At 38.7% G+C, this 26,256-nt stretch overlaps 1 protein-coding gene across 1 annotated transcript in view; it reads right to left on the bottom strand.

Annotated features, from left to right (window-relative positions):
* Window positions 1-2,652: 2,652 nt before the first annotated feature.
* LOC127229351 (EVI5-like protein) overlaps window positions 2,653-26,256 on the bottom strand; it is a 106,390-nt gene continuing 82,786 nt past the window's right edge. The window contains 2 exon segments of the mRNA XM_051194468.1: window positions 2,653-3,834; window positions 20,967-21,062. Of these exon segments, the coding sequence (XP_051050425.1) occupies window positions 3,529-3,834; window positions 20,967-21,062 (402 nt within the window). The 3' untranslated portion in view covers window positions 2,653-3,528.

Below are 26,256 nucleotides of genomic sequence, written 5' to 3'. Positions count from 1 at the left end.
GAGCAGATGGATATGACAACCCCACTGTGGGACAGAGACCTCAGCAGCACCAATCTTCTCTGTGGCCAAATGTTCTTCAATAGTTCTTTGACCCTCCCTTCCCCTCTTAAAATGAATAATTTAAGGAATTAAAGTCTTGTAAAACAAGAAACTTTAATTATTTAAAGCAAAGGCACAAGTAAACATTTTAGGTTATCATACAGTGTTACAATAAAAAAAACAACGGTACAATGAAATACAATGAAATTTATAACTTTGCATGTCCAATGTATCTCTGTGTTTTCTCTTCTCTGAAGTGAAGAGGTATACAGATCCATGGAAGTAATGTAAAAATTTGGATTTTAAATAGCATCTACCCTACTTTCAATCACAAATTTTGACTAACCTTAGAATTAAAAAGAAATTAATTTTAAATTAATTTATAAACTTTTAAATTAATTAATAAACTTTCAGGCTAAAAACTCATTGCTTTAGTAAGGAAATTATTGATTCTACAAATGTTGGCCACCAATGTCCAATAACCACGCTAGCCATGAAAAGCTTACAAAAACATAATTGATATCCTTAATTTTTAAAAACTTTAATATTATAGTGCATTATGCAAATGGTAGATGAGGAACCAAATGACTTCTTATGATGCCAGGAGTAACATACTTCAATAGCAGCAGACGTTATTTTCAATCAAAGGCACTGGCTGGAAATGAACAAGCTGCACTGTGCTAATGGCTGGGAAAGGCTTTTTTCCAACATAAACGGCCAGATAGCTGGGATATGATGTTTCAATCAATGGGCAAATGCTGAGTATCAGCCAATTGGCCAAACAATATAAAAACAAACCAAAACAAAAAAATCCAAACAACAAGAATCAAAGTAGAAGTCGTACAAAACATTCTCTTTGGCCTCATTTTTCCATAAAAAAATGTATGCACTGATTTTGATTTTGATAAGTCAGACTTAGGGGTGGCTCAGGGGTAGAGAGCTTGCCCACCGTATGTAAAACCCTGGGTTCTATCCCCAGTAAGGGGGGGGGGGATTCTGTTGAAGTGCTTCTTGATCCTATTGTCTAGGCTTGCAGACTAGTCTTTCTATGTCACCTGGAGTGGCAAGGGTACCAGAAAGGTTGCTATCCCAAGACTGCAACGTTTTCTGTAATGTCATCTCATGTTTACTCCCACAAAACATCCTTCAACTCCTCAATGAAATAAAATTCATCAGTAGGACACATCCAACGCTTCAAGGTCTTCAACAGTATGTTTATATCAATTTTAATGAAATGGAGCCAGTTCAGGGCACAGTATCCTACTGAACCCTAGCACATACAAAGATTTATGTCTAAGGTGTACATGAATTAAAAAAATAAAAAATTTAAGACAAAATGTTACTATGTTACCCAAGCTGGTGCCCTTTTCAAGTGACCTTCCTGCCTCAAGCTTCCCAAGTAGCTGGAACTGTAGGTATGCACCACTGCATCTGGCTTGACTCACAGACCTTGAATGGATGTTGCTTCTAATTTTCTACTATACAAATCAGAAGAGCATCAATGAATTGAGATTTAATGACCAGGGTTCTTTTACACCTAGTTCCAAACCAGAAGACATCCTAGGAAATTCTCTGGGCTTGCCTGTCTTTTGGTGGTGCTTGGGACTGAACACAGGGTCTTGCTATCCTTCTAGCCCCACTGAGGTTTCTTGATGAAGAGGGTCTAGGTTAAACACACACACCCACCCACCCACCCACACACACAAAAACCACACACACACACACACACACACACACACACACACACACAAAGAACAAAACAGGGCTACAAGCCCTCTTCCTTCACTGGGCTACTGACAGCCTCTTGGACAACAGTACTGGACCACAATGGAGAACCTTTGGACTAGTCTCTGGCAGTGCTGTCATCGACTCTTATTGAGACTTGACTGCAAATGCTAAAGAACACTCATCTAAAGGAGATACTTAGAAAACTGATTTAAATGAAAATTATTTAAGTAACATTGCCAGAGAGCAGGGAGCTGAAAAACTCAGATAGACCTTTAGAAGTCTAGAGAGAGATCTGAATTAATAACCTGCTAAGTAACTAGCTTGTAATTATAGATAAACTTAGTGGGTGCTCCGGATGCAGAAGGCATGTTTCCAAGCTAGGCCACCCTTGCTGGGAAAGCCTAGCTCACAATGCAGCATAAGGTGTTACATAATTTTAGAAAGAAAACTACTTTTGTTTCTTCTCCATTTTGTTAAATATTTTTCTTTATGCAATATTCTGTACAAAAATGTATTTCCACACATACTACATTTTATCTTCCTCTATGGCTCAGGCTACTAACAAAAAATGACATGGAAAACATCCAGTCATCACAGGCTGGCAACCTTTCCACGGGCAAGCATTGTTTCTCAACTTACAAATAACAAGCATTCAGTTTTCTAGAGAAAAAGTATAAATACAAAGCAACAACTAAGAAGAAAGGGCTCTTATGGCTTTATCTGTCAGTTAGAAACTAGAGAATTTAAACACAATTCTCAGATTCCCCCCCCCCCCATATATATTTGCTATGCATCTCGGAACTTACCTAGTGCTAAATCGTATTAAATAGATTAGCATGAAATAACATGTGTTGTCCTCTCTTTAATCGTGAAGCTCATAAGCTCATTGGTCACAGATGGAATAAAGGGCTTTGCCAGTAGTGTCTGAACAGAGATCGGTCATGAGACTGCAAGTGTGGAGTGCTGAGTAAAGGTTACTACAGCAGCTACAACAGTAGTGTCTGGTCTGAGTTTAGTTTTCTTTTAACCTGCTATTTACAGAAGTCCTGTTGGAATGCTGAAAGCAGTCACTGTCAATGTTCCTCATGTAAGAGGATGTCAATGCTGGGTGACAGAGATTTATAAGTATGTACAGAAAATACATCTGCAGTTAACCTGCTACTATTCTGACTAACACACACAAGTATGATACACATAAAATTTAAAAACTGAAACAAAAAACCTTTCAGAGCAGACAATAATTTAGAAATTATACAGAAAAAAAAGTTGTTTGTGTTTGACAATCTTCAATGACCTGCTGAAATTTTAGGGAAGAAAAAATTATCCTCAAAACACAAGTTAAATCACCTCTATGTTTTGGTCAAATGTCTAGAGACAGCAGCCACCTTGGAAACAAATTGATAAACACAAATGTACAGTTTGTTCAATGAGGATAAAATATTGCACAAGAGCAGTTTTGTTTAAAGAAAATCCAATTTCCCATAGTCCTGAATTTTAAAATGGTTCTTACATTTAGACATAGTAGTATTTTCTAAATAAGAAAAATTAATATTTTGTAATACTGTTAGAACCCCATTTACCAATTAGCATATTCCAGTCTACCATGGCAATGGAAATTCAACAAACATTTGGCAAAGACAGTCATATGAGGCTATAAAAATCAGACATATATGTACACAGGACAGAGGGATGGCCCCCAAACTCTCTTCATGTGACTGCTGCCCTAAGGCCCTCCAGGCTGTCACAGTGACTGGCAGTTGGTCAGACAGTAGTTGAATAGGGCTCTCTTTGTGGGGGCTGTTCCTTTGGAGCCCCACTCCTTTGAGTTACTAGTAAGCCATCTTCTGTTTCACTCTCACTACCATCTGCCAACGCAGGATTCAGAGATGTAGAGCCAGGTTTTCTGTGCAAAGGAAAAGCAAGGCCACTTTCCTGTAAGGAACTATCTATAAAATCTTCATCTGATGAGTGGAACGAGTCATCATCTCCTATCAAATGGCTGACGATGTGGATTCCATCAAAAGGTGGCTGGCTGGAGAAGTTCCTCTGGCCTTTTAGGCACCTGAGCTATTGAAAACAAAATCCAGATTATTAGATATAAAAAAGAGTATAATTTGTATTCAAGGAAGATGATGTCTTGATCTTTTTACTTACCGACATAATGATTTTGAATCCATTCCAATGGAACATAACTCATTTTAACTAACTGTACTAGAAAAAAAAAATCTATGTACTAGATTTTTATTGTTCTCACCCTACAGATTAAGAAATGGAAACTTGAGAGGAACCTGCTAAGGTTTCACAGGTATAGCAGAGTTTCAATTTCAACTAAAACTTTACTGTACTAAAGATAATATGAACTCCATTTATATATCACCTGATTTCCACACACAGCACAGACGGTCTGGCTGCATTATAAAACATACTGTTCCGTCCCTGGTTTACTCTGAGGTGAATCACAGGTGGCGTATCAGTTTGCCAGCCTATCGGCTGTATTTCTAGAAGGTACAAACTCAAAGATAACACCCATCACTATTACACACACTCTCTTGAAAGCATTTTACCATAATTCCGAAATTATAAAAATGATTCAGAAATCATTAAATTTTGGGATCGTGGGTGATTTGGGTGATATAGCTCAGTTGGCTGAGAGCTTCCCCAGCACACACAAAGCTGTGTGTTCTACCCCCATACCACATAAGCCAGGCTTGGTGGTGCATGCACCTGGTAATCGTAGCACTGGGCAGTGGAGGCAGGAGGATCTGGAGTTTTAATGTTATTCTCAACTACATAATAAATTTGAGGCCCGCCTGCAATATATGAGACTGTCTCTAATTACAAAGGCTGACACACACTGACACTCAAGTCAAATCTGGGGCACAAATGGCCACTGTGTGTATCATTTCTGCTTCTCTCTGCTGCACTTCAGGAAGCAGGGCGGGACTGGACTCTCAAGGATGTAGTTTTTTCCCCTTTCTTCTTTAGCAACCAGACTTCTGTTCTCTCCATAGAGATTTTCAGGTAAAAAAGAAAAGGTAAAAAGCCATCTTGAGTTCAGTGTTGGGAAACTGTTAGCTCTTCTAACTCTACACTACATTCCCCCAAAGCAGAGGTTAGCTGCTTCTTTGCTTAAATTCCATCAAAGCCCACACTTAGCACAACCATGGGCACAAACACCCTTACTATATATTTGGATACTAATCTTGCCCTTGAGAATTTATGCTGCAAATATAATGTTAATTTTGACATTCTTTCATCTGTCCTGCATACTGTCTTTTTTTCCCTATTTAAAAAAAAAATTTTTTTTAACAAAAAAATAAAAAAAAGCAAAGCCAGGTGGTGGTTCTCTGTGAATTCAAGGCCAGCCTGGTCTACAAAGCTACACAGAGAAACTCTGTCTTGAAAAACAAACAAACAAACAAACAAAGCAGAAGAACAAAAACAATGAAATAGCCACCAAATATCTTGAGGATTAAAGGGCATGCTAAGATACACTTCACGTTCCTACCTTCATCACTTCTACCAACATTTATCCTTGTTCTCAACAAACTCCTAGTCACTATCTTTCAAATCTTGAGAAAGGCAATGTGAAATAGGCAGGAAGTGTTAAAACACTTTCAAAACTAACGGCTCTTAGAAAAAAAGCCATCGCAGCCTTGCCATGCTGCCTCCTGGCTCTCCTGATGAGACTTCCAGGAAGAAATTCCCTGTTTGCATGTAACAACAGAAGAAGGGACACTGGGCTGGGTACAGGAATTATCTGGCCCAGCTATTCTTTCAGCTATAAAGAAACACCCCCATCTTACAGCAAGAGAAGAAAAAGTATACAGAGGGACCAGGAAACTGAAGTAACATGTTGCCCCTTGGCACAACAGAGGGAACTTAAACTCAGCACCAAATCTTCAGCAAAAAGGCACAGAACACCACAACTTCTCAGGGTGTGCTGCCCAGAGCTCCATTACAACCGCCATGCTCTGATGCAACATCCCATCTCTATATTGCAACACATGATTTATAGCTCTGAGTTTTGGGTTCAGTCAGTTAATCTCTTCCTTTCTCTTTTTTTCCCCAGATCCCTCTGAGGAAATATTATGGAACACGTGTCTTCCGTCTTTCCTGGCTGTTACAGAGGAGGGGCGTGGCAGAAGAACCACAACTTCTCAGTTGTTTGGAAAGCTGTGGTTTTCCTTTGCCCTAACAAAACGTATGTTGTAGAGCTCTGTATCAGATGATGTAACTACAGAAAATTAACAATGGGCTGAGTATTCAGTTTCTTAACATCAAAGCTGATGCCTAATGCCTCTTTGAGAACTGCTGACATACCAAACCATAAAGAAACAAAGGTAAGAGACAATGTTGTAAGATTGAAGCTGCTCCTTACCTATCTCTTGCACTAAGAAATGGGCACTGGGTTATGATGAGGAAGGCCTACACAGGGACTGTAAGTGGGCACTTGGACAGGGAATTTTGGGGTACTGAGTATGATTTCGAAAGGGCTGTATATGCACAAATCCACTGGAAGGCTTAATCATGCCCAGGAGCTTTGGTAGAAGGCCAACGATAGGCCTTCTGCAGCATGGAGGCCCTGGCCTTCTGTTGAAAACACAGTATTTGTGAACCTCTTTACCAGGCTCTCAGAAGCTAACTAAAGTTAACAGACCATCACTCTTCCCAAGAAACTGATTTTCAGTGACCCACCCCTATCTAAGGAACCAAAATTATGGAATCTGGGTTTTCCTTGTAAATGTCTCAGGAGAGCCTGATATGTTCAAAGTGTAAGAATGGCTGTGGAGTTCTGGAAGTGCAGTTCAGAGACAGGATGCTTGTCTACTATACAAGCTTTGGGTTTACTCTTGAGTGACAGGAGAATAAAGGAAAATGAATGCCACTGCAGCAGACCCTCTGTTCAAACCAAATGGGGCTGGGCCAACTAGAAGCTACTCTGGCTGAGAAGAAACTCAATGTCAGGACTTGCATTCTTCCAAACAACAAGAACCTCCTTGTCTTGGCTGACATCTCAGTGGATGCCATCTTACAATGCACAGGTAGGTTGTTGTGAGCCAAATCATACCCTGGAGGTGGGTGGGACCAGGAGCATTAAACCAGCTGTTTCCTATAGTTGTCTCTTATGGGGACACAGGCCAGGCTTGGGAATGAATGTAAAAGTGAATAACCCCTGATGCACATCTTAAGTTAAACACTGCTGCTCCAGGCTATGTGTTCCCTTTGTGTTTCTGGTCTTATCAGATGGTCTTTTGGGGCAATCAGGAAATAAAAACAACTGACGAAACTATGTTGCTCAGATAGTCCTGAACTCATGACATTCCTGCCTTTGCCAACCAAGTGCTGAGAGTCACAGGCTGAATCATGATGTCTGGCTCTATGTGTCTTGAAAAGTACAAATAGTTTAAGCAAACTATTTGGAGGCTCGCTGTCTATTAATTCTTGGATAAAAATAACAAATATCCTTATGATACCAACAGAAATGCCTTAATAGTGAAATTCCTAGGTGAAATGAGACATAAGTTTTATAGTCCCTGATCTGCTTTACAGAACTTCTGAACTTCACTAAGAAGTAGAGTGGAAATAGAGGCACCATGACTCAATTTCTAAGTAAAGGAGTCCTTCCAGAAGAGTCTCAAGACCCCAAAAGACAAGTCTCAGATAGATTATACTACAAAGGAGATCATGATCAAGGTGCCTGACTCAACTATTGGTTCTGTCACTTCTCAGTCTTTTTGTTTTTAATTGAAAGTAAGTTTTTTCATACAATATTTTCTTTTCTTGTTTTTTGAGATAGAGTTTCTCTGTGTAATAGCCCTGGCTGTTAGTATTTATCTATCTGTACTGTCTGTCATTGGGGCTCTCACAGGTTATGCCCTCAACTGTAGTCACTAAGAGCATCACCTATGTCTATTCACTGTGTTCCCTTTTAAAAGAACCCTGCCCACCTCCCATCTTTCTCTCTCTCTCTGCTCTGCCTGTCTCTCCTTTTCCTTCCCTGCCTCACCTCTCTCTCTCTCTCTCCCTCCCTTTCCTCTCTCCCATTGTTCCTGTCCTGGAACTGGCTCTATGGACCAGGCTGGCCTTGAACTCAGAGACCCCTGCCTGATGATATGCATCGCCACAGCCTGGCCCTCATACAGTATTTTCTGATCATGGTTTCCCTTCCCCCAACTTCTCCCAGATGCTCCTCACCCACCCAGTTCTAGTCCTTCCTTCTTTTTAGAAAAGAAACAGGTAAAAAAGCAGGCAAAACAGATTTAAAAAAAAAAAATAGAAAGCTTAAGAAGAACACACATACACTAACATAAAAACAGAAACCATAATAAACAAGCAATACACCACTAGATTAAAAAAAAAAAAAAAAAAAGGTGGGATAAAGAAAATGAGACAAAAAGTCAACACAATGCCATTGAGTTCATTTTATGTTGGCCACCTATTGCTGGACATTATACTTAAGTATGGTTAATACTAATTTCTCCTTTGCAAGTAGGTGTCAACTGCAGACTGCAGCTCGGTTGGGGTGGGAGCTTATGTCCACTTCACCCTCAATGAGACCCTGTCTGGCTTGAAACTGTGCTTGTTCGTCAGTCTTAAAACTGGACAGTCAAATATTCCCAGAGATGTAAAGTCGGCATCTAGAGCAACAAAGGACACCGGTGAAAAAAGAAAGCTACATACCTACAGACATGCACACTTACAACCATTTCATTCTTGTGAGGACATGATCTACATGAGACGCTGCCAGGTGACTGCCAAAATGGTCCGCATTATGCCTTCAGTTTTATTATAAATTTATTATATAAATAACATAATAACAAAAGACAAGTTAGAAAAGAAAGCAATTCCACAGTCCATATCCTGTGATAAATTTTAACATTTTATCATATCTTTTGAGGAAGACTCATCTCCTAGTCTTGCCATCTCTCTGTGGTTGAGTGGTACCTCACATAGGAAAGCATCCTAGGGGGAAATTTGAGCCCTGCCCCTAAGGAGCCACAAGTCCTTCCCAGCACACAGCTCTTGGAGCTGCCTGGTTAGTTCTCCAGGACCTATATCGAAAAGCACAAAATCCAGCACAAAGGTTCTATCATTCTGAAGAACTCTGACTTCCATGTTTAAGCCACATGCTAGAAAGGTGCTAAGGGTTCATACCCTCGGGACCACTTGGAAATTTCGTTTCTGGTTTGCCTTAATGTTTGCCAGGCTGGTGGTCCAAGTAGATTTACAGTCTTCACCTGACTACTGACTGTAGCTGAAGAGGATCTTAACCTTTGCCTTCACAGCTGTCGAGAATCAGAAGCGCAGGACAACACAAGGCATAGCTCGTGCCTTTAAGAACACAGCACTGAGGGCCTAAGGAGACAGTTCAGTACATAAAGTATGTTGCCCAAGAGTGGGGCTCTGAGTTTACACCCCTAGTACTCATGGAAAAGCTGGATGTGGTGAAGTGCATCAACAGCACAAACAAAATGGGGGGGGGGTGTTAGAGACAGGAGGGTTTTTGGAGAATCACAGCGCTCCAGGCTCCATTAGAGGCCCTGTCTTAAGAAATAAAGTAGGGAGCCTGGAAGGACAGCTCAGTGGTTAAGAGGTGCTGCTCTTATAGAGAACCTGGATTGGCTCCCAGCATGCACATGGTGGCTTACAACCATTTGTAACTTTAGTTTCAGGGGTCCCAACACCCTCTTCTGGCCTCCATGGGCATGAGGATGCACATAATATACATACATATATGCAGGCAAAACACTCATACATGTAAAATAGAAATATAAAAACCCTAAATATTAAGTATGCTTCAAAGCTGACTTGCAACTTGATCTTTGACAGTGCTAAAACAGACTACCCAGGAAAATTACTGCTCACATGCAACCCAACCAACGAAACAACAAATATAACCTGATTGCTAGACAAGGGCAGTGACACAGGCCTGTAATCCCAGCCTGAACAATAGTGAGACCCTATCTCACCCAAAAAATAAAAAGCTCATTACATTAATCATTCAGCTACTGAGGACTGAGCCTAGGACCTTGTGCATGATTGAGAACATATTTATGGATAGGTCTGATATTGGAGCAACTCCAAAAAAACATGGAGTGATGGTAGTTAAACATTTATTTTATCTGTTTTTGTTCCTTAGGCTACAGTGAAGATTTTAAACTCTGTTTTGAGCAATTCACATTCCAATTTAGTAAGAGAAAGTTCACAATGTTCACAATCTACACTAAGAAGCTGGTAGGACTCTGAACTGGCCCTAACTGTATCCACTCATTCACCTTTCACATGTTAGATGCAATTACCAGAAAGCAGTCAGGTGAGCACTATCGGGGACCAAGGACACTGGTTCTTACCTGGTGTGGATATCTTCACCGTGTTATGCATTAAGAAACAGTAAAAGAAAGTAAGGCCATGTAGAATGTATGTAAATCACACTATAACAATGAATATACTTACCACTTTAAAAATCAGCAAAACTTTAGCCTTGCATTAACAATAAAGAGATCAGAATTCAGGATTTTTTTAAAGCATGGAAACCCCAACCACTTGGCAATGGGCAAAGGAGAGTGGTAAGATAAATAACCAGCAAAGAATATGGCATAAAACACTTATAGTTAATAAGAAAACAGGAAACTGTTATGTTCATAGTCTGATGAATGCAGGCTATGACAGGAAACAGCAAGTTTCTAACAGCATGATAGTAAAAATTCAAACCTAAAAACTATTGCAATCACTATAGCTATTTCACATTAAAATCACCATGGAGATTTCAGAGTAGGAAGGGGCTCAGAGATGGACAGTCTAAAGCTCCATGGGACTGTATAATCATGAAGTGTGTTTAAGTGTGTGGAAACTTGCCTCCAGTTACTCTAAAAATCAAACCACTATGTTAGGATAAATTTCTTTTGTGAAACAAATAAGTGTCCTTATTTTAGTCTTGAAGCCTCTAAATATAGACCATGACTAAACAGCAGAGAAATCTGTGCTGAGAAAATTTGATCACCTGGGTAAGTGCCCACAGGGTCAAAAGAGATAACTTGTTCTCTATGTGTTTGCTTTCTTCTAGGCACATTATAGGATATCATTAACTTGTCAAATATTAGGGTTCATTTTTGCACTTGATTTTAAAGAGACACAAGTGATGTTTTCTCAATTTTGAGTCTGAACAAAGAATTCATAAAATTAGTAAGATATTAATAAAACATATTTACAGAGCATTTTATAGATAATGATGCATATTACTTCAAGTTAAAATATCTCTCCTGTGTGTGAACAGAGATTGCATTGTACAGACAAGTACCATGTTCTGAGATTCAAAAAAGAGGAAAGAATATTGGGTATTTTGAAAGACAATCAATCCACAACAAAGTGGAAAAAGCTATCCACACACCAAAAAAAACCCCTAACCAAATGAACTTTGATCACTACTAGAGAAGGTCTGAACTATTGAAGTGAGTCATGTGACAGAGTGAACTGCAAAACAGTTGCAGTAAGTTTCCAAGACTGAGTGAGTCACATCAGATTGGAAGCTCCATCTGTGCATGTGTGTGTGTATGTCAACGTCTGTAAAGCACCCACCTGTTCTGTGCATGTGTGTGTAAGTCAATGTCTGTAAAGCACAGTCTTTTCTGTACATATGTGTTTGTATGTCAATGTCTGTAAAGCACCAGTCTTTGTAAGTTGAAATACATTTCTGTAGGTGATACACAAAACCAAGAATTAACTATACGTTACACTTCATACAGGAAAGTAGAGATGAAGCTCAAAAGTCACAGAAATTGCTAAGTTATAAACACTTTACTTCCTCTGCCTAAGTTTAGATAGTTTTGTGTTTTGTCTTTTGAGACAGGGTTTCTCTGTGTAACAGCTCTGGCTGTCCTGAGCTTACGATGTAAACCAGGCTGGCCTTGAACTCAGAAACTGAAATTGGTCTGTCTCTGCCTTCTGAGTGCTAGGATTAAAGTCATGCATCACCACCACTACTGGGCCTGAATTCTTTATAAAATACTTTTAATAGTTTTCCCAGATTTCAGAATTGAAAACAAATGAAAATGGGAAATGACTTGTTGAATTTTCTTTCTTTTTTTTCCTTCAGCATTGCCAAGCTGATCTTCCCAACTCTGCCCTCCAAGCACAGGAATTACAAGTTTATCTACCACCAGGCTCTAGTTTTTTCTTAATTATCAGCTTCTTTAAAAAGCTATATGATACAAAATATTGTCTATAAATGTTTGTTTTCATTTAAATGGACTTGGTTATATAAAATAAATTTTAAAAAAATATAAAAAGCTGTATGACAGCCAGGTGCGGTGGCTATCTTACAGGGAGCACAAAACCTCCTCCTTCGACGAGGTCAGCATCCGACTCCTCTCCATCCTGAGACCTGCAGGCTGCTCGGTGAAGATTGGGTACTTATAACCACATGACCTCATGAATGCTATCTTATCATATCACAGGTTCCTCACACTGACCACAACTTAAATCAGACAGGCAGCAGAGCAGCAGAAAGTCTGTAATACATACATGGGAAGACATTTCCAGCTGTTCTGTTTGTGGGGAGAGAAAATTTGATTATCTCATGTCCAACTGCATCTGTGAGATACTGTTCATGAAAATCACATGATTTACTGCTTTAAAGGCCATTAGCCACAGCTGGAAATTTTGAGCTTTAGTAAATCTGGAACCAGAAGTTCTGCTTCTACTAAAGGTTTACCTGACACTTGTTACTAATTTGAAAAACAAAACAAAACAAAACAAACCCCAAGCACTAGTTTACTTATTTTTAAAAAGTAACATATAAAAATTAAGTTACTTGCTAGACATGAAAGTTCATGCCTTAAATTCCAGTGCTAGAGGGGCAAAGGCAGCAGATATCCATAAATTTAAGATCTAAAATTTTAGAAAATAAAATTTAAAAAATGACTAGTCATATTCTAAAATCAAAGTTCAAGAAACCAGCCCTCTTAATCTAAGATTAGGCATCATGAAAAAATAAGTGCCAAAATAAAAATATATAAACATTGAAAAAATTTTAAGATGGGGGCTGAAGAGATGACTCAGTGGTTAAGAGCACTGGCTGCTCTTCCAGAGGTCCTGGGTTCAATCCCCAGCACCCACATGGTGGCTCACAACTGTCTGTAACTCCAGTTCCAGGGGATCCAACACAGAGAAATATATGCAGGCAAAACACTAATGTATATAAGATAAAAATAAATAAACGTTGAAAACTTTTAAACACGAAAAACCAAATGTCATGTATTAAAGGTGTTAAGTGGATAATATTAACAAAACACCTCAAATTTAAAAGATTCAAACTGGCTCTAAGACTCTGAAACTCACTTTATGGACCAAGATTTCAAAAAGAATGGAATTCAAAATTGTCTCCAAGTACAAGCAAGGACAAGGACGTAGCTGCATCTGTGGATTTCGTCTTGCTTACAGAGGCTTTGCTTGGGTTGGGGATGTAGCTCAGGGTGGACAGGGCCTACTAACACGAAGGGGGGGGTGCCCTTATCCAAGTACTTTCTATGAAGAATCTTTTCAGTTCTGTGTCAAAAACAGTAAGCAGTGACGTTCCTCTCTGAGATGCAGAGGCTCTCACTATGATTTATCCCCCACTTTTGTACTCCTTCTACTCCTTGCTGGTCTCTTTTGTAAGCTTTTTGCCTTAAAATATTTTCAAATACATGCCTCTCTATTTGAAATGTCCTCTCCTCCCCTTTCCCTGATTTTCTATTCTTTAATATACAGCATAAGCAGCCCCAGATTGGAGGGAGGCAGAGAGACAGAGAGAAACAGAAAGACAGAAAGGACATACCCTGTGTGCAAAGAGGTCAGTGTGTGTGTGTGTGTGTGAGAGACAGAGAGAACACACACCATGTATGTAAAGAGGACTCTGTGTGTGTGTGTGTGTGTGTGTGTGTGTGTGAGACAGAGGGGAGGGAGGGAGGAAGGCAGAGAGAGAGAGAGAGAGAGACAGAGAGAGACCGAGAGAACATACACTATGTATGTAAAGAGAACTGTGTGTGTGACAGAGGCAGAGGGAGGGGGAGGGAGAGAGAGACCAAGAGAACATATACCATGTGTGTGTGTGCGTGTGCACGCAGGTATGCACAGAAAGACCAGAAGAGGATGTTAGCCATCTTGCTTTACCAACCTATACATTACTCCTTTGAGAAAGGATTTCTTACTGAACCTGGAGGTTGACTATTGGCCAACAAGCAACAGTAAAGTCACTCAATGCTGGCGCTATAATCGTGGGGAGTGTACCAAGGTGTTTTCAGATGTTTGTATTTCACTGTATCACAGGGAATAGCTAAGAGCAGGCAGTAGCATGGTCTCAGGGTCGCTGAAGGGCTCTCTCGCCCTCATTCCATCTGCTAAGAACTATTATAAAACTACAGCATCAAATTTTTTATAACCTAGGTTTTTTTTTTGTTTGTTTGTTTTTGTTTTGTTTTGTTTTTTGGAGGTAGGTTTCACTCTGTAGTTCATGCTGGCCTGGTACTTTTGGCAATCCTGATTCAATCTCAAGTGCTAGAATAGAGTCACAGATATCAGCCACTAAACCCAAGTTCCTAAGTTTCTTTTTTTCCCCCTTTCTTGTTTGGTTATTCTTTTGGAGACCGATTCTGTAGTTCAGGCTGGCTTCAGACTCAAAGTAACCCTGTTGCCTCAGCTTCCTGAGCAATGGGATTATAAATTATGCCTGTCCCATGTTTCTTAACCCTTACACTGCCACTCCAACTGTCAGATAATTTTAGTGCCATCTCTTAAAAAAAAAAAAACAAAACACTAATAAACCCTGCTTTGGTACTATACACTGGAGCATACGTTCATGTACAACTCCCCTTGCCCTGCTCTGTCAACAGGATGCTAAATCTTTTGAAGAGTTTTATTTCACCCTTTAAATGTATTAGATCCAAACTCCATAGTCTCTAAATTGGCCACTAGCTCAGATTTTATCCTACTGACTGAGTTCCTTATTTTTTTTACATTTATCTTATTATTTTATGAGGTTTTTCCATGTATGTATGTATGTATGTATGTATGTATGTATGTATGTATGTATGTGCATGCCTAATTCCCTCAAAAGTCAGAAGAATGTTTGGATCCCCTGAGGCTGAAGTTACAGATAGTTGTAAGCTGCCATATGGGTAGTAGGAACTGAACCCAGGTCCTCTGAAAGACCAGTTAGTGCTCTTAACCCTGAGCTACCTCTGCAGACCTATCCTAGAAATCTTAAGAAAATCTGTATATTCCCACGAGATTTCCTTGTTTTCCCCTAAGTTCTGGCACCTTTCCTCTTGTTTTTTGATTTTAAATTTTTAAATGGTCTTAGCCCCTCCCATCAGACCCAATTTTTTAAAATTCTTATGAATTAACCCCAGTTTCTAATAAGATAATACCACAGATGCATACACTTCATTAACAAGTTAAAGTACTTGTAACTTACAGCAGGAATGAAATGCACAAACACACATAACTGGGCATATCTTCTTTTCATACAAGAGAATACAAACCTGAAAATGGTTACGATAAGGCAGCCTGTGTAGAATTACAGTTTTTCCTAGAATGTAGTAAATTATACTATTTTCTGAGGCAGGGAATGAGCAGAAAGATATATAGCCCTGAATATGGGAGAAAATAGAACTATCTAGCAGAAGTTTGGCCACTAGGTAAATTATGAACTCTTTATACAGAATATATTCAACAGTTAAACTGATTTATCTAACTCATCTGCGGTTATGCTTTTACTTGTTAAGTAACAGATTTGGCTAGAAAACAACAGTTGCCTTTGTCTAGAAATTCACCTTATCTTTAAGATTTTAGGATATTCCACTAAAAAATGAGAAATGTGCAAGTTCAGTAATTTTCCTTGTTTTGGATGAAATGAAAATCCAAAGTCTGTAGAAGGGAGGGAAAGAAGTGAAGCTAGGTTTCTACTCACTGGACATGAGAAGTGGTTCTATTTAATTCAAATAGGGAACTTTCTGTATGTCAATAACATGTAAGTCACATATATCCTCAGGGTTATAGAAGGAGTGGGGTGCTGTAGATCAAGCCTTTTCAAGGGACATTTAATTTGGTCTTACATATCAACAACTATGTAATTATGAGTAAGTTCCCTCACTTCTTCACACTAGGTATCTAGTGAAACCCTACATACATTTTAAAAAACACTTCAGGCCTAAAAATACAGGAATCTTAAATCTTGGCTTTAAGTATGGCTATAGTTTGAGTTTTACATGTTTCTCAGAGGTCCATGTATTTACGGCTTGGTCTCCAGGGATGGCACTAATGGGGGGTTCTATAAAACTTTTATGAGATGGTGATAGACTGAGGATGTAACTTGCTTAGCACCCATAATGCCAAACACATATACTAAGAGGATAATGGGAAGAGAATCAGAATAGTAAGAGATAGAAAGAGCATATCCAAAAGCCAGCAAGTGCCTAAGAAAGTAATTGTGAAAGTATCCCTAAAGACATCCTAAATGTGGTACCTTGACATTCCTGGCCACAAAAAGAAGGATTCTGTTCCATCACACATTGCTGGATGATGTGCTGCCTCAACAAGGCACCAAAGAACAAGAACAGAACCAACCAATCACTGACTTGTACCTATAGATCTGCTGAGCTAAAATAATTGTTCTGTCTTTACAAGCTCACTATCCTTAGGCATTTTGTTAGTGATGGAAAGTTGACTAACCTAAATAAATTCTAAGACAGAGTGCATTGGTAGGATGCTTACACAAGGCCTGGGTTTGATTCCCAGGTCCAAACAAATAAGAATGCAAAAACAAGCATTTTATATAGTGATATTATTCTAAATAAAATTTTATACATAGTAGTAATAATTAAACTTAGTTTTAAAACTATAATACAAGTTCTAAGGTTTATAAACCACACAAAACATTTAAGGATCTTAAGGTAATTTTCACAGGTACAACCATGATTGTTTGCTCTGTTCCTGGAACTGTTTAGTCTGCTAAGAAAAACTACTTACTTGCCCTGAGGCTGGCATGAGCTCCTACACTGATCCAACGAAAGAAAGGCTAATTTTAAGGGTACACTTCTTTGCAATTAGAAGCTGCTACTCTGGGAAAACTAATCTTTTTCTATGGTAAAAAAACAAATGACAACTTATACCTTACATATGAATTTTACATATTTGTTTGCTTATTTATTTATTTATCTATCAATTATTTTTGAGGCAGAGTTTCTCTGTATTGCTTTGGAGCCTGTCCTGGAACTAGCTTTGTAGACCAGGCTGGCCTTGAACTCACAGAGAGGTGGGAGTCAGCACCACATGGCCTTTATTTTTTTTGGGGGGGGGGATACACGTTAATTTTAAACATTAAAATTTTCTTAGAAATCAAAATTCAAGCATTAGCAGCCATCAAAACAAACAGAAAAACTTTTTTTTTTTTTAAATCCTTATTTTTGTTTCTAGAAATGCACTGATACCACCCATGCAGTTTGTGGGTAAGGCTATTCTTGGCTACTACTTTATAAACAAGGGAACATTCTTTGAGTCCCGCTGTATCTAAAAGGAAATGAAGACTTGCAACAGAAGGAACAAAAGAGGGAAGCCAATAAGAAGGTTCAGTAGGTGAAGGTGCTTTCCACATAAGCCTGACCACCTGAATGACCCCTGGAACCCATGTAAAAAGGTCAATGGAGAGAATCAAACAAGCACAGACTACTCTTAAGTATTCCTGCTGCTGGTTTTGTTTGTTGTTTGTTTTTCTGCTTTTTGAGGCATTACCTCATTCAGCTCAGATTATTTGGTCCTCTTACCTCCATGTCCCAAGTGCTGGGATTAAAGGTGTGCACAACCATCCCAGGCTGAATATTCTGGTTCTAAGATCACTGTCCACATGAGTCCATTCTTTGTGTCAGGGTCTTTTATGTAGCTCTGAATGGTCTTAAACTTACTTTATAGCCTAGTGACCCTCATGCCCTGGACTCATATGGTTGGGATAACAGGCAAATGTCACCATGCCCAGCCATCGTCTTTAAAATGCCTGATACTGAAAATATTCACATGCAAATGGTTTTATCATTCATTTACAAAATACATTTTAAAAATTTACTTATTCACATGTCCTTGTGTGTATCTACTCATGTGCACACAGTACAAATGTCCTTGGAAGCCAAGAAAGTGTGTCATATTCCCTGGAGCTGGCATCATAGGAGGTGGCGAGCTGACCAGTGTGGGTGCTGGGAACTCTTACTCTCTAAAGAACAGCAAGTGCTCTTAACTGAATCATTTCTACAGCTCCTTACTAGTAAATAATGATAATGATAATAATAATAATAATAATAATAATAATAATAATAATAATACAAGAGAATGGAACTATCAGAAAATGAAAAACTGTAAAAGTACAAAGACGTACATGGTTTTTGAATCTTAAGTTTTTTGCTTTAAAAATTCTACTTTAATAACAAAGTGAGTGTACCTATTTACATTATATTAAGCACTTTTAGAACATTAAAATACTTTTTGATAGATTTTTAATAGTATCTTTGGCTTGTGTACATAAAAAGAATCTTAAAACGAGTATTTAACACCTATTTTGTAAGCAAATGTCAGCAAAGGCTTTGTTTATGGATTTCCTTTATTCATTCAAATTTCTAACTGCCGACTTAGTTTGTAACAACAAAAGATTCCTGTGACGTGTGATGATGTACCATAAAAAAAGAAAAATCTGTCTCTTTTGGACATCTGCAATCATGATCCAGGACAATCACAGCTCATGTGCTAATGACCACTCCTAAGAATTCAGATATTAGAGCTAATGTCTTTGTAAAGAGAAAGCAAGCTGGTTCAAACACGTGTTTCTTGTATTCTGCTTGGGAAAAAATTAAGTGCCCAATCCACGAAGCTGAGAATGGTACCACATTGAGAAGGCATTGTCCAAGATCAGTGATAATAAAAAGGAATCATCTGACACAGTGAGTACTCAGTAAGTACAAACCATCGTGTGCTAACCACCAATGTCTCCAGACATTTATTAAAAACAGGCTGCTTCATCAAGCTCACTATGGGAAAGGGTCACAATTATAACACGGATAGTGCCATATCTGCAGAGGAAAACGACTGTGCCAAGTTTCTCTTGAGATGTCTTTCAATAAGAACAAACATCAGTCAACAAAGTGACTGTTAACCATCACATAATCAACTATGATATTAATATTCAAATGAAAATTTCTATATTGAAACTCTAAGATTTAGCCAATTCTAGCATACAAGTGTTACCAAGGTCAGATTGATTTTGGTTATGTTTTTTTAAACTATGAAGGGCTGTATTAAAGAACATAAGTAAAATGTAAAAGTGGCACAGTATTTAATCCCCTTAGAAAAGATAACAGATCTGGACAATATGTATGTCATGTATGTATGAGTGCCCAAGGAGGCCAGAGGGTATGGGATTACCTGGAAGTGGGAGTTATAGCCTGTTGCAAGCTGTATGCAAGGGTGCATGCAAAAACTGAACCCAATCCTCCACAAGACCGGTAAGTACTCTTAACCACAGAGTCATCTCTCCAGACTTTACAGTAGTTATTTAACTTGGCTCTAGCTCTTTAACAAAACATTGTACCTGAAAATAAGTTTTCTCTTCAAATTTATACAAGAAACTGCTTTCAACATCAATAGTATGCGCGTGTGCACACATGCGCACACACACACACACACACACACACGCACGCACGCACGCACGCACTCCCCCTTGTGCACGCATACATAGTCAATGAAGCACACCAATAATTCCAGTATTCCAAAGCCTGAAGGAAGATGAAACTCTGAAATGAGATGACAATGCAAGACCCTGCCTCCACAGCTCAATCAATATATCCAAGTTAAATCTCACATGAACAATTTTCTGTCTTGGTGAGAAAAACATTTTCATTTTTAGTCACATTCGACAAGCAAAATTGATTCCTACTGACTGGTTCTTTTAGGCTAGCTTTAGAAATATAATTGATTTATATATAATTTTCTTAATCCAACAATTATTAGTTTTCTTATACTTTATGGGAAACTGTTTTATTTCAGTCAGAATTTCTTATATTTTTGGTTGTGAACCTAGCCTTTAATGGCTAAGCCATCTCTCCAGCCCAAGTCAGAATTTCTTAAGAACACACTCTGGGCACGAAGTTCCCAGAGGAAGGATTTGCAGAATTTTGATGGAAATAAAACACAAGTCATTTGTTGAAAGCTTAGTTAAAGGCATACATAAGATCCTGACCTTCTCAAATACCACTATGCATAATAGTAATATTGACAGGAGCAGCCCTGACAGGTCAAAGGAAACTGAACTTCTTTCCTCTTCAGTAGGAATTCACTCTAAACTAACTACCTGCAGGAAGTTATTTCACCAAACACTCAGACTTCAACTGAAGGATGTGAGGCCAGGAAAGGGCAATGCCCACACTTGTTCCTTTGAGGTTTAGCTTCATCTAGTAGTCAAGGGGTTTCCTTTCTTCATTTTAAAAATCAAATCAAGTTTATGCTATCCTCTCAAATCTCATTACTGTGAATATTACTTTACAAATATTCAAATATTTATCAATTTAAAATAGTAAAGACCAGAAAATTGACCTAAGCTGCACTGACAAAAAGACTCTCTCCAGTCACAATAGATCAGTTTAAATTATTTAAATTAGCCTAAGAGCTAATTTAGAGTCTAATTATGAGAAATTTCAATGGCTGAATGTCAAAGATTCTAGGTGCCAGTTTAAAAAGCATTCACATACTAAGAAATCTGTTTAACTGATGTTAGGCAAGTATCCTTTTTTGCAATCTCAGTAAGAACACCGTGAAGGGGGAGAAGACTTCCCCCACCACTCAACGGCAAACACCAGTCAGTTAGGTGTAAGGAAATTTTAATATAACTGCAGTCTATTGAGGACGTGGGCGTTTTCAGATCACAATTAAAAAAAAAAAAAAAAAAAAAGAAAAGAAAAGATGCCAGGAATTGATCATTTTAAGTTACTAAAAGTTTAAGAAAGACAAATCATTAATATTTGAACACACAAATCTTTGCTTAAGAAGGCAATCTTCTAAGCTGCTCTCAAGTATAACCATGAGTTTTAGACAACAGTCAGCACGAAAGGGTTGGTAATAAAGTACCACACCAAGAGAGGAAGGAAAGGAGGAAGATGTGAAGACCAACATCTACCACTCACCTCATGAGTCAGCTCTGCTATCTGGTCCTTCAGTCCCCTAACATACTGGTTACAGTCGGACCTGTTCAGCTGTCCTTGCAGCTTGCCCTCTTCTTTCTGTTTTGTGACAACAGACAGGGAAAGTCACCAGACAATTGTTACATTGTGAACACAGTGCAACAGTTTAGTCAGCTAAATTCTGATCAAATCCATTCTATTTCTCTGAAAAGTAACTCTTAATGAATTAAACAGAACATTTCTAAGAAAAAAAATGCTAATGAATGCTGACAAAGCAGACACTTCATAAGACATACCCCTAAAATAATTAGAAGTTAATGATTGAACAGGTCCTCTGATGACAAAATTACCCTTGGGTTTCAAGACCATTTATATAATTATTTTCTTATGCAGTTGTTTCTCTACCCAAACCATAAAAGCCAGTGTCAAGTCAAAAGCTGATGAGATTACCAGTTACACTTGAAATCTTTTGAAGAAACAGAAAAAAAATCCTCCAACTCTAGAAAGGGATAATTAGCTGTGAGACATCAGGAATATGCACTGGAATATGCACTGCTTTTAAAAAAATGCTCTTAGGACTGAAGAGATAGCTCAGCAGTTCTGAGTATGTACTGCTCTTAAAGAGGACCTGAGTTCAGTTCCCAGCATCCATGTCAGGTGGTTTACAACAGCCTGCAACTCCTACTCCAGGGGCTCTGACATACCAAGCACTCTCTCTGGTCTCTCCAGGCAACTGAACACACACACCCCCATCACTGCCTGGTTTCCACTCACTTCTCTCTCTTTCTCTCTGACACACACACACACACACACACACACACACACACACACACACACACATCCACCACCAAAAACCTGCACATATACACATAACCAAAACAAACAAAAGGGTGGAGTAAGTCTTTATGGTCTCCTGATCCTAGCAGTTGCTGAGTAGAGATGGGGCCATTTTCCAAAGCCACCGCTATTAGGGGAAAAGCTGCCTTTTCTTTTTCTTCTCAGTACACATCCCCCAGCTGTCCTGAAATTTACTATTGGGACTAGGCTGGCCTCAAACTCAGAGGTCTCCTGCTTTGTGTCCCCAGAGCTGAGATTAAAGGTGTGTGCCAGCATGCCTGGCCAGTTTTCATATACCATGAAAGAAAAAGTGAACTTTCTAGAAAATAGGGTCCTTAAAGAGTAAAAAACAGTTTTTAAAAATATCCCCACAAAACCTAAAATTAGGAAACCATGTGTGGAAGCTTTAAGTATTTAGAAGCTGTTAACTAGAGGTAACTGCTGAAACTAAGTCACACCTGAGACCAAAAGAGGACTGGCTTACTTTAACGGTGGCCATTTTAACAGTTTTTAGTGTAATCTTCCTATAACAGGCTGTACAAATATATGATCCAAATGCATGGACACACAGTTATTTTTGCCATACTACAGACAGTAGCATGCTGAATAACACTCAACAGAGCATCAAGGCCCATACTATGTTTTTAGAGATTTCTACAAGCCCCTGAGAGATGCCTTAGTGTTAACTGGGTATTTACAGGCTTTTAAAGTCAGTTTTAAAACTGTCTTAAGTATTGCCCCTTCAGAATAGAGTCACATGGAAGAACACTTTCCAGTGTAGCAATCCCTTCTGCAATCTTTCAAAACCACAAAATGATGAGACCTCAGACCCCTCCTTCAGACCTCAAAAGTGTATACAAGCCCACCTTCACTTTATGCCTATATACTTTCCTCAAATATCCTTGGCAGAAAGTAGAAATAACTGTTAACTGTACCAAAAAAAAAAAAAAAAAAAAAAAAAAATGGGTAGCTATCTTATAGTTAGGAACCCAGTCCCCCATCCTGCTTTCTCAGTGGAAACTTTGTTGCTATGATCACTTTAACTGAACTTGGTCTTTTCCTCAAATCCTTTTACCAAATTATTCCTATACATTGACCAGCCTGGTCTACAGAGCATCACAGGAAAGTCTCCAAAGCTATATACAGAGAAACCCTGTCTTGAAAAACCAAACAGAAAAAAAGAAAAGAGGACCCTTCACTGGACTGACTCAAATGTAACTCACACTCACAACTTAGAAACCTCAGTTTGAGCTGATGGCTAGAGAAGAGACAAAATCAGAACAGCAGAAACACTACAGCAAAATCATTTCTGAAGTCTTCTGTCTTTTTCCATTTAAGTGAAACAATAGGCCTCTTCATTTCTGACACTTTTTGGTTAAAATAGTAGCTAATACATTAGCCCTTCTTATTTGAGGTTCTTCAGGGGAATTAAGCTCCAACACCTACAGCATCATCATATGTAAAGTTTAATAACGCTTATGACACCTGGGCTGGTACTAACCCTGTATCACCCAGTCATGAACTTATTCAGATAGTTTTCTAGAGTCAGACACACTACCGTTGCACCACAAGGCCAGCTCAGATAATTTTCTGAATGGCTTAATTCTCCTGTGGCGCTCAGGTGGAGAAAGATAGCACTTATGCAAAAGATTGTTCATTCTTTGCAATTAAGTAATCAATACAACAACCTTGTTTGTTACTTTTACTTACTGACTGACTGACTGACTGACTGACTGACTGACTGATTGATTGATTGATTGATTGATGCAGGGTCTCTCTATGTAGAGCTCTTGCTGTTCTGGAACTCTCTCTCTATAGACCAGGCTGGTCTCAAACTCACAGAGATCAGCCTGCCTCTGCCTCCCAAACACCGAAATTGAAGGTGGCTGCCACTAGGCCCAACTGATTTCTACAACATTTTAAAGAAAGTAAAGTGGTTTCACGGGAGTTAGAGACAGCTGATGCTCTTTTGGTTGTGATTTTACATGAGAGATGATGATACAAATGGGTAGGAGATTTATGCAAAGCTCCAAGCAGAATGTGTTCTGGATTTGTTCACAGGTTTCCATCTTTACTTAACATGTTTATTTCAGTTGTTGCTAACTGTACTGGGGATGCAATATAAGGAACTCAAGAAAATGCTACATCCCTTTGTATTTACCATCCAAGCCAATGATTCTGTTCCTCAGTCTTATAATTTAGAGCTGCATCTGATTTTGATCATCCCACATTTTATACATAACACAATTTATTATTTACAATTTATGTTTATATGAACAAGTCTGTGTATGAGTATATACTCATAAGTACATGTGCCCACCAAGTCCAGAAGAGGGTGATGGACCCCCTGAAGGTGGACTTAACCCCATGTGGATGCTGGCAACAGAACTCAGGTCCCCTGCAAGAGTTGTGCGTGTTTTAAAACTTGTTATGGTCTTACACATTTCTCATTGCTCAAAATTAAAACAAATTGAAATGAACAACTTATACATAATTCAAAATTCCCAAGAATACAGTTACACATTTTGTTTTCAGCCTTCAAAATATATCCTTATATGTACAGACACATAAGAATATTTTCACATTTATAACTACAAATTCATGCTTAAAATATAAATTTAAAACATAGGTCATACTCTATGCTTACTTATTTAATATTTCATATAGATTGTGCTATTCAATATTTTGAAAACATGGCATTTGATATTATAAATGTTTAAGTTAATTACTTTTTTATTCACTCTATTTTTTAAATATTTCAAAAGCACAGAACAAAAACAACATAGGAAAAGAAAAGTGACTGGAGCATGCACCACTAAACTTCAGTGTGTTACCTGGCTTCCTTATCCTAAGGTCATCCTTGGCTCTACACTAACTCTACCTTAAATTGCTATCTTCTCAAAGTAGGAAAAAGGGGAGCCAAGGGGAGTGAGCAAGCGAGAGGGGCGAGGAGGAGAGCGAGCGAGTGAGAGAGCAGGGAAGGAAGAGTACACTGGAGAAGAGGCTGTGGCAAGGGGATGGTGCTCGCTGAGATGAAGCCAGTGACAGCACAGCTCTTACAGAAGTAGCCCCCCCAATCCCAGCATCCCAAATGGCAGCAACACTAGAAGAAGCCACTGTCACCCTCAGGAGACCAACTCGGTAGCTAGCAATTGCTCATCAGGTGACTTCAGCAATCCCTTGGTGTATGCGTCTAATTTTCACAACCTATCATATTTACAATCTTGATTAAATAAGAGGTGAACTTCCTTACTAAGAAGATGTGAGTCGACGTAAAATTAACACAAATAAGATGATTAACCAAAGATAAGCTCTAAGCTCCTACAGTGTGAGGAAGAAGTTGAAGAACACAGAAGGACCTCAGGTTTGAAAGGCTTCAGAATCAGCATTAACAGTCATTTATATCCACTCTTGCCTAGAGGGACACTTGCAATGCAGAAACTATTCTGACAAGACGTGGGTCAGTCAGTCTGTTTAAAACAACTGAGTCCAAAGAGATTTCACCCAAGGCAGGTGGGTATCAGGGTTTACCTAAAAATAAATGTGCTAGAACAGTTGAGTTTTCTGGAGGGAAGATAGCTTCTCTCCGGGGCTGAGCTGTCCTGTTGCGGCTCCAGCCTTCAGAGTTGTCCTAGGTGGCCTGGCTCCCCAACGAGTCAGGACAACTTTCTCTTCAGGGCTGAGCTATCCTATTGCAGCTCTAGGTAGCCTGGCTTCCTGATAAGTCAGGACACCTTTGTAGCCCCAGAGCTGTAACACTCACACTTGTTTACAATAGATACATACAAGGAGACAAAATACTCATAAAATAAAAATAAATCTAAAACAAAAAGATGGAAGGATTTTCATGAAAAACAAGAGCCATCCAAAATATATGTAAAAATTCAAATGAAAAGGATGAAAGGAGCCATCCAAATTATATACATGAACTCCCCCCTCCCAAACCAACAAAACTCCCAAACAAATGAACAAAAACACAAAGGCTGAAGATGAACCTCAGTGCATCTGCATAGCACATGTGAGGACCTAGGTTCAATTCTCAGTACCACAAAACCAAATAAATACCAAACAAACAATAACCGAACTAAACACACATGTCCCCTGAACTTGTACTTACTGGACAAAAGGAATTTCCAAGGGAAAAAAACAAAGCAAAACAAACGTAATATTCAATTAATTCTAATGTACACAGTGGGTAACTGAGTGTGACTTGGAAAAAGAGTAACAACTGTTAACGCATGCAGGGTGAACTGGGGGGTGGAGGGATGATTAAGTAGCTCTGATATTACCTTCAGATACTTCTCACATATCAGCAGAATACCAGTATTGCAAACAAACTTGTCAAAGAGCTATGCCTGGATATTTGGATTTAATATTCGACTTAAGGAGATATCATTGATATTTTAAAAGTGGAAACAAAAAGTCAGAAATATCTAAAATGCTACTTAATGACAAA

This window comes from Phodopus roborovskii, unplaced genomic scaffold, assembly GCF_943737965.1.
Source record: "Phodopus roborovskii unplaced genomic scaffold, PHOROB, whole genome shotgun sequence".
NCBI classification, from domain to species: domain Eukaryota; kingdom Metazoa; phylum Chordata; class Mammalia; order Rodentia; family Cricetidae; genus Phodopus; species Phodopus roborovskii.
The sequence above is the reverse complement of the archived record's forward strand: the minus strand, read 5'-3'. Positions and strand labels throughout refer to the sequence as shown.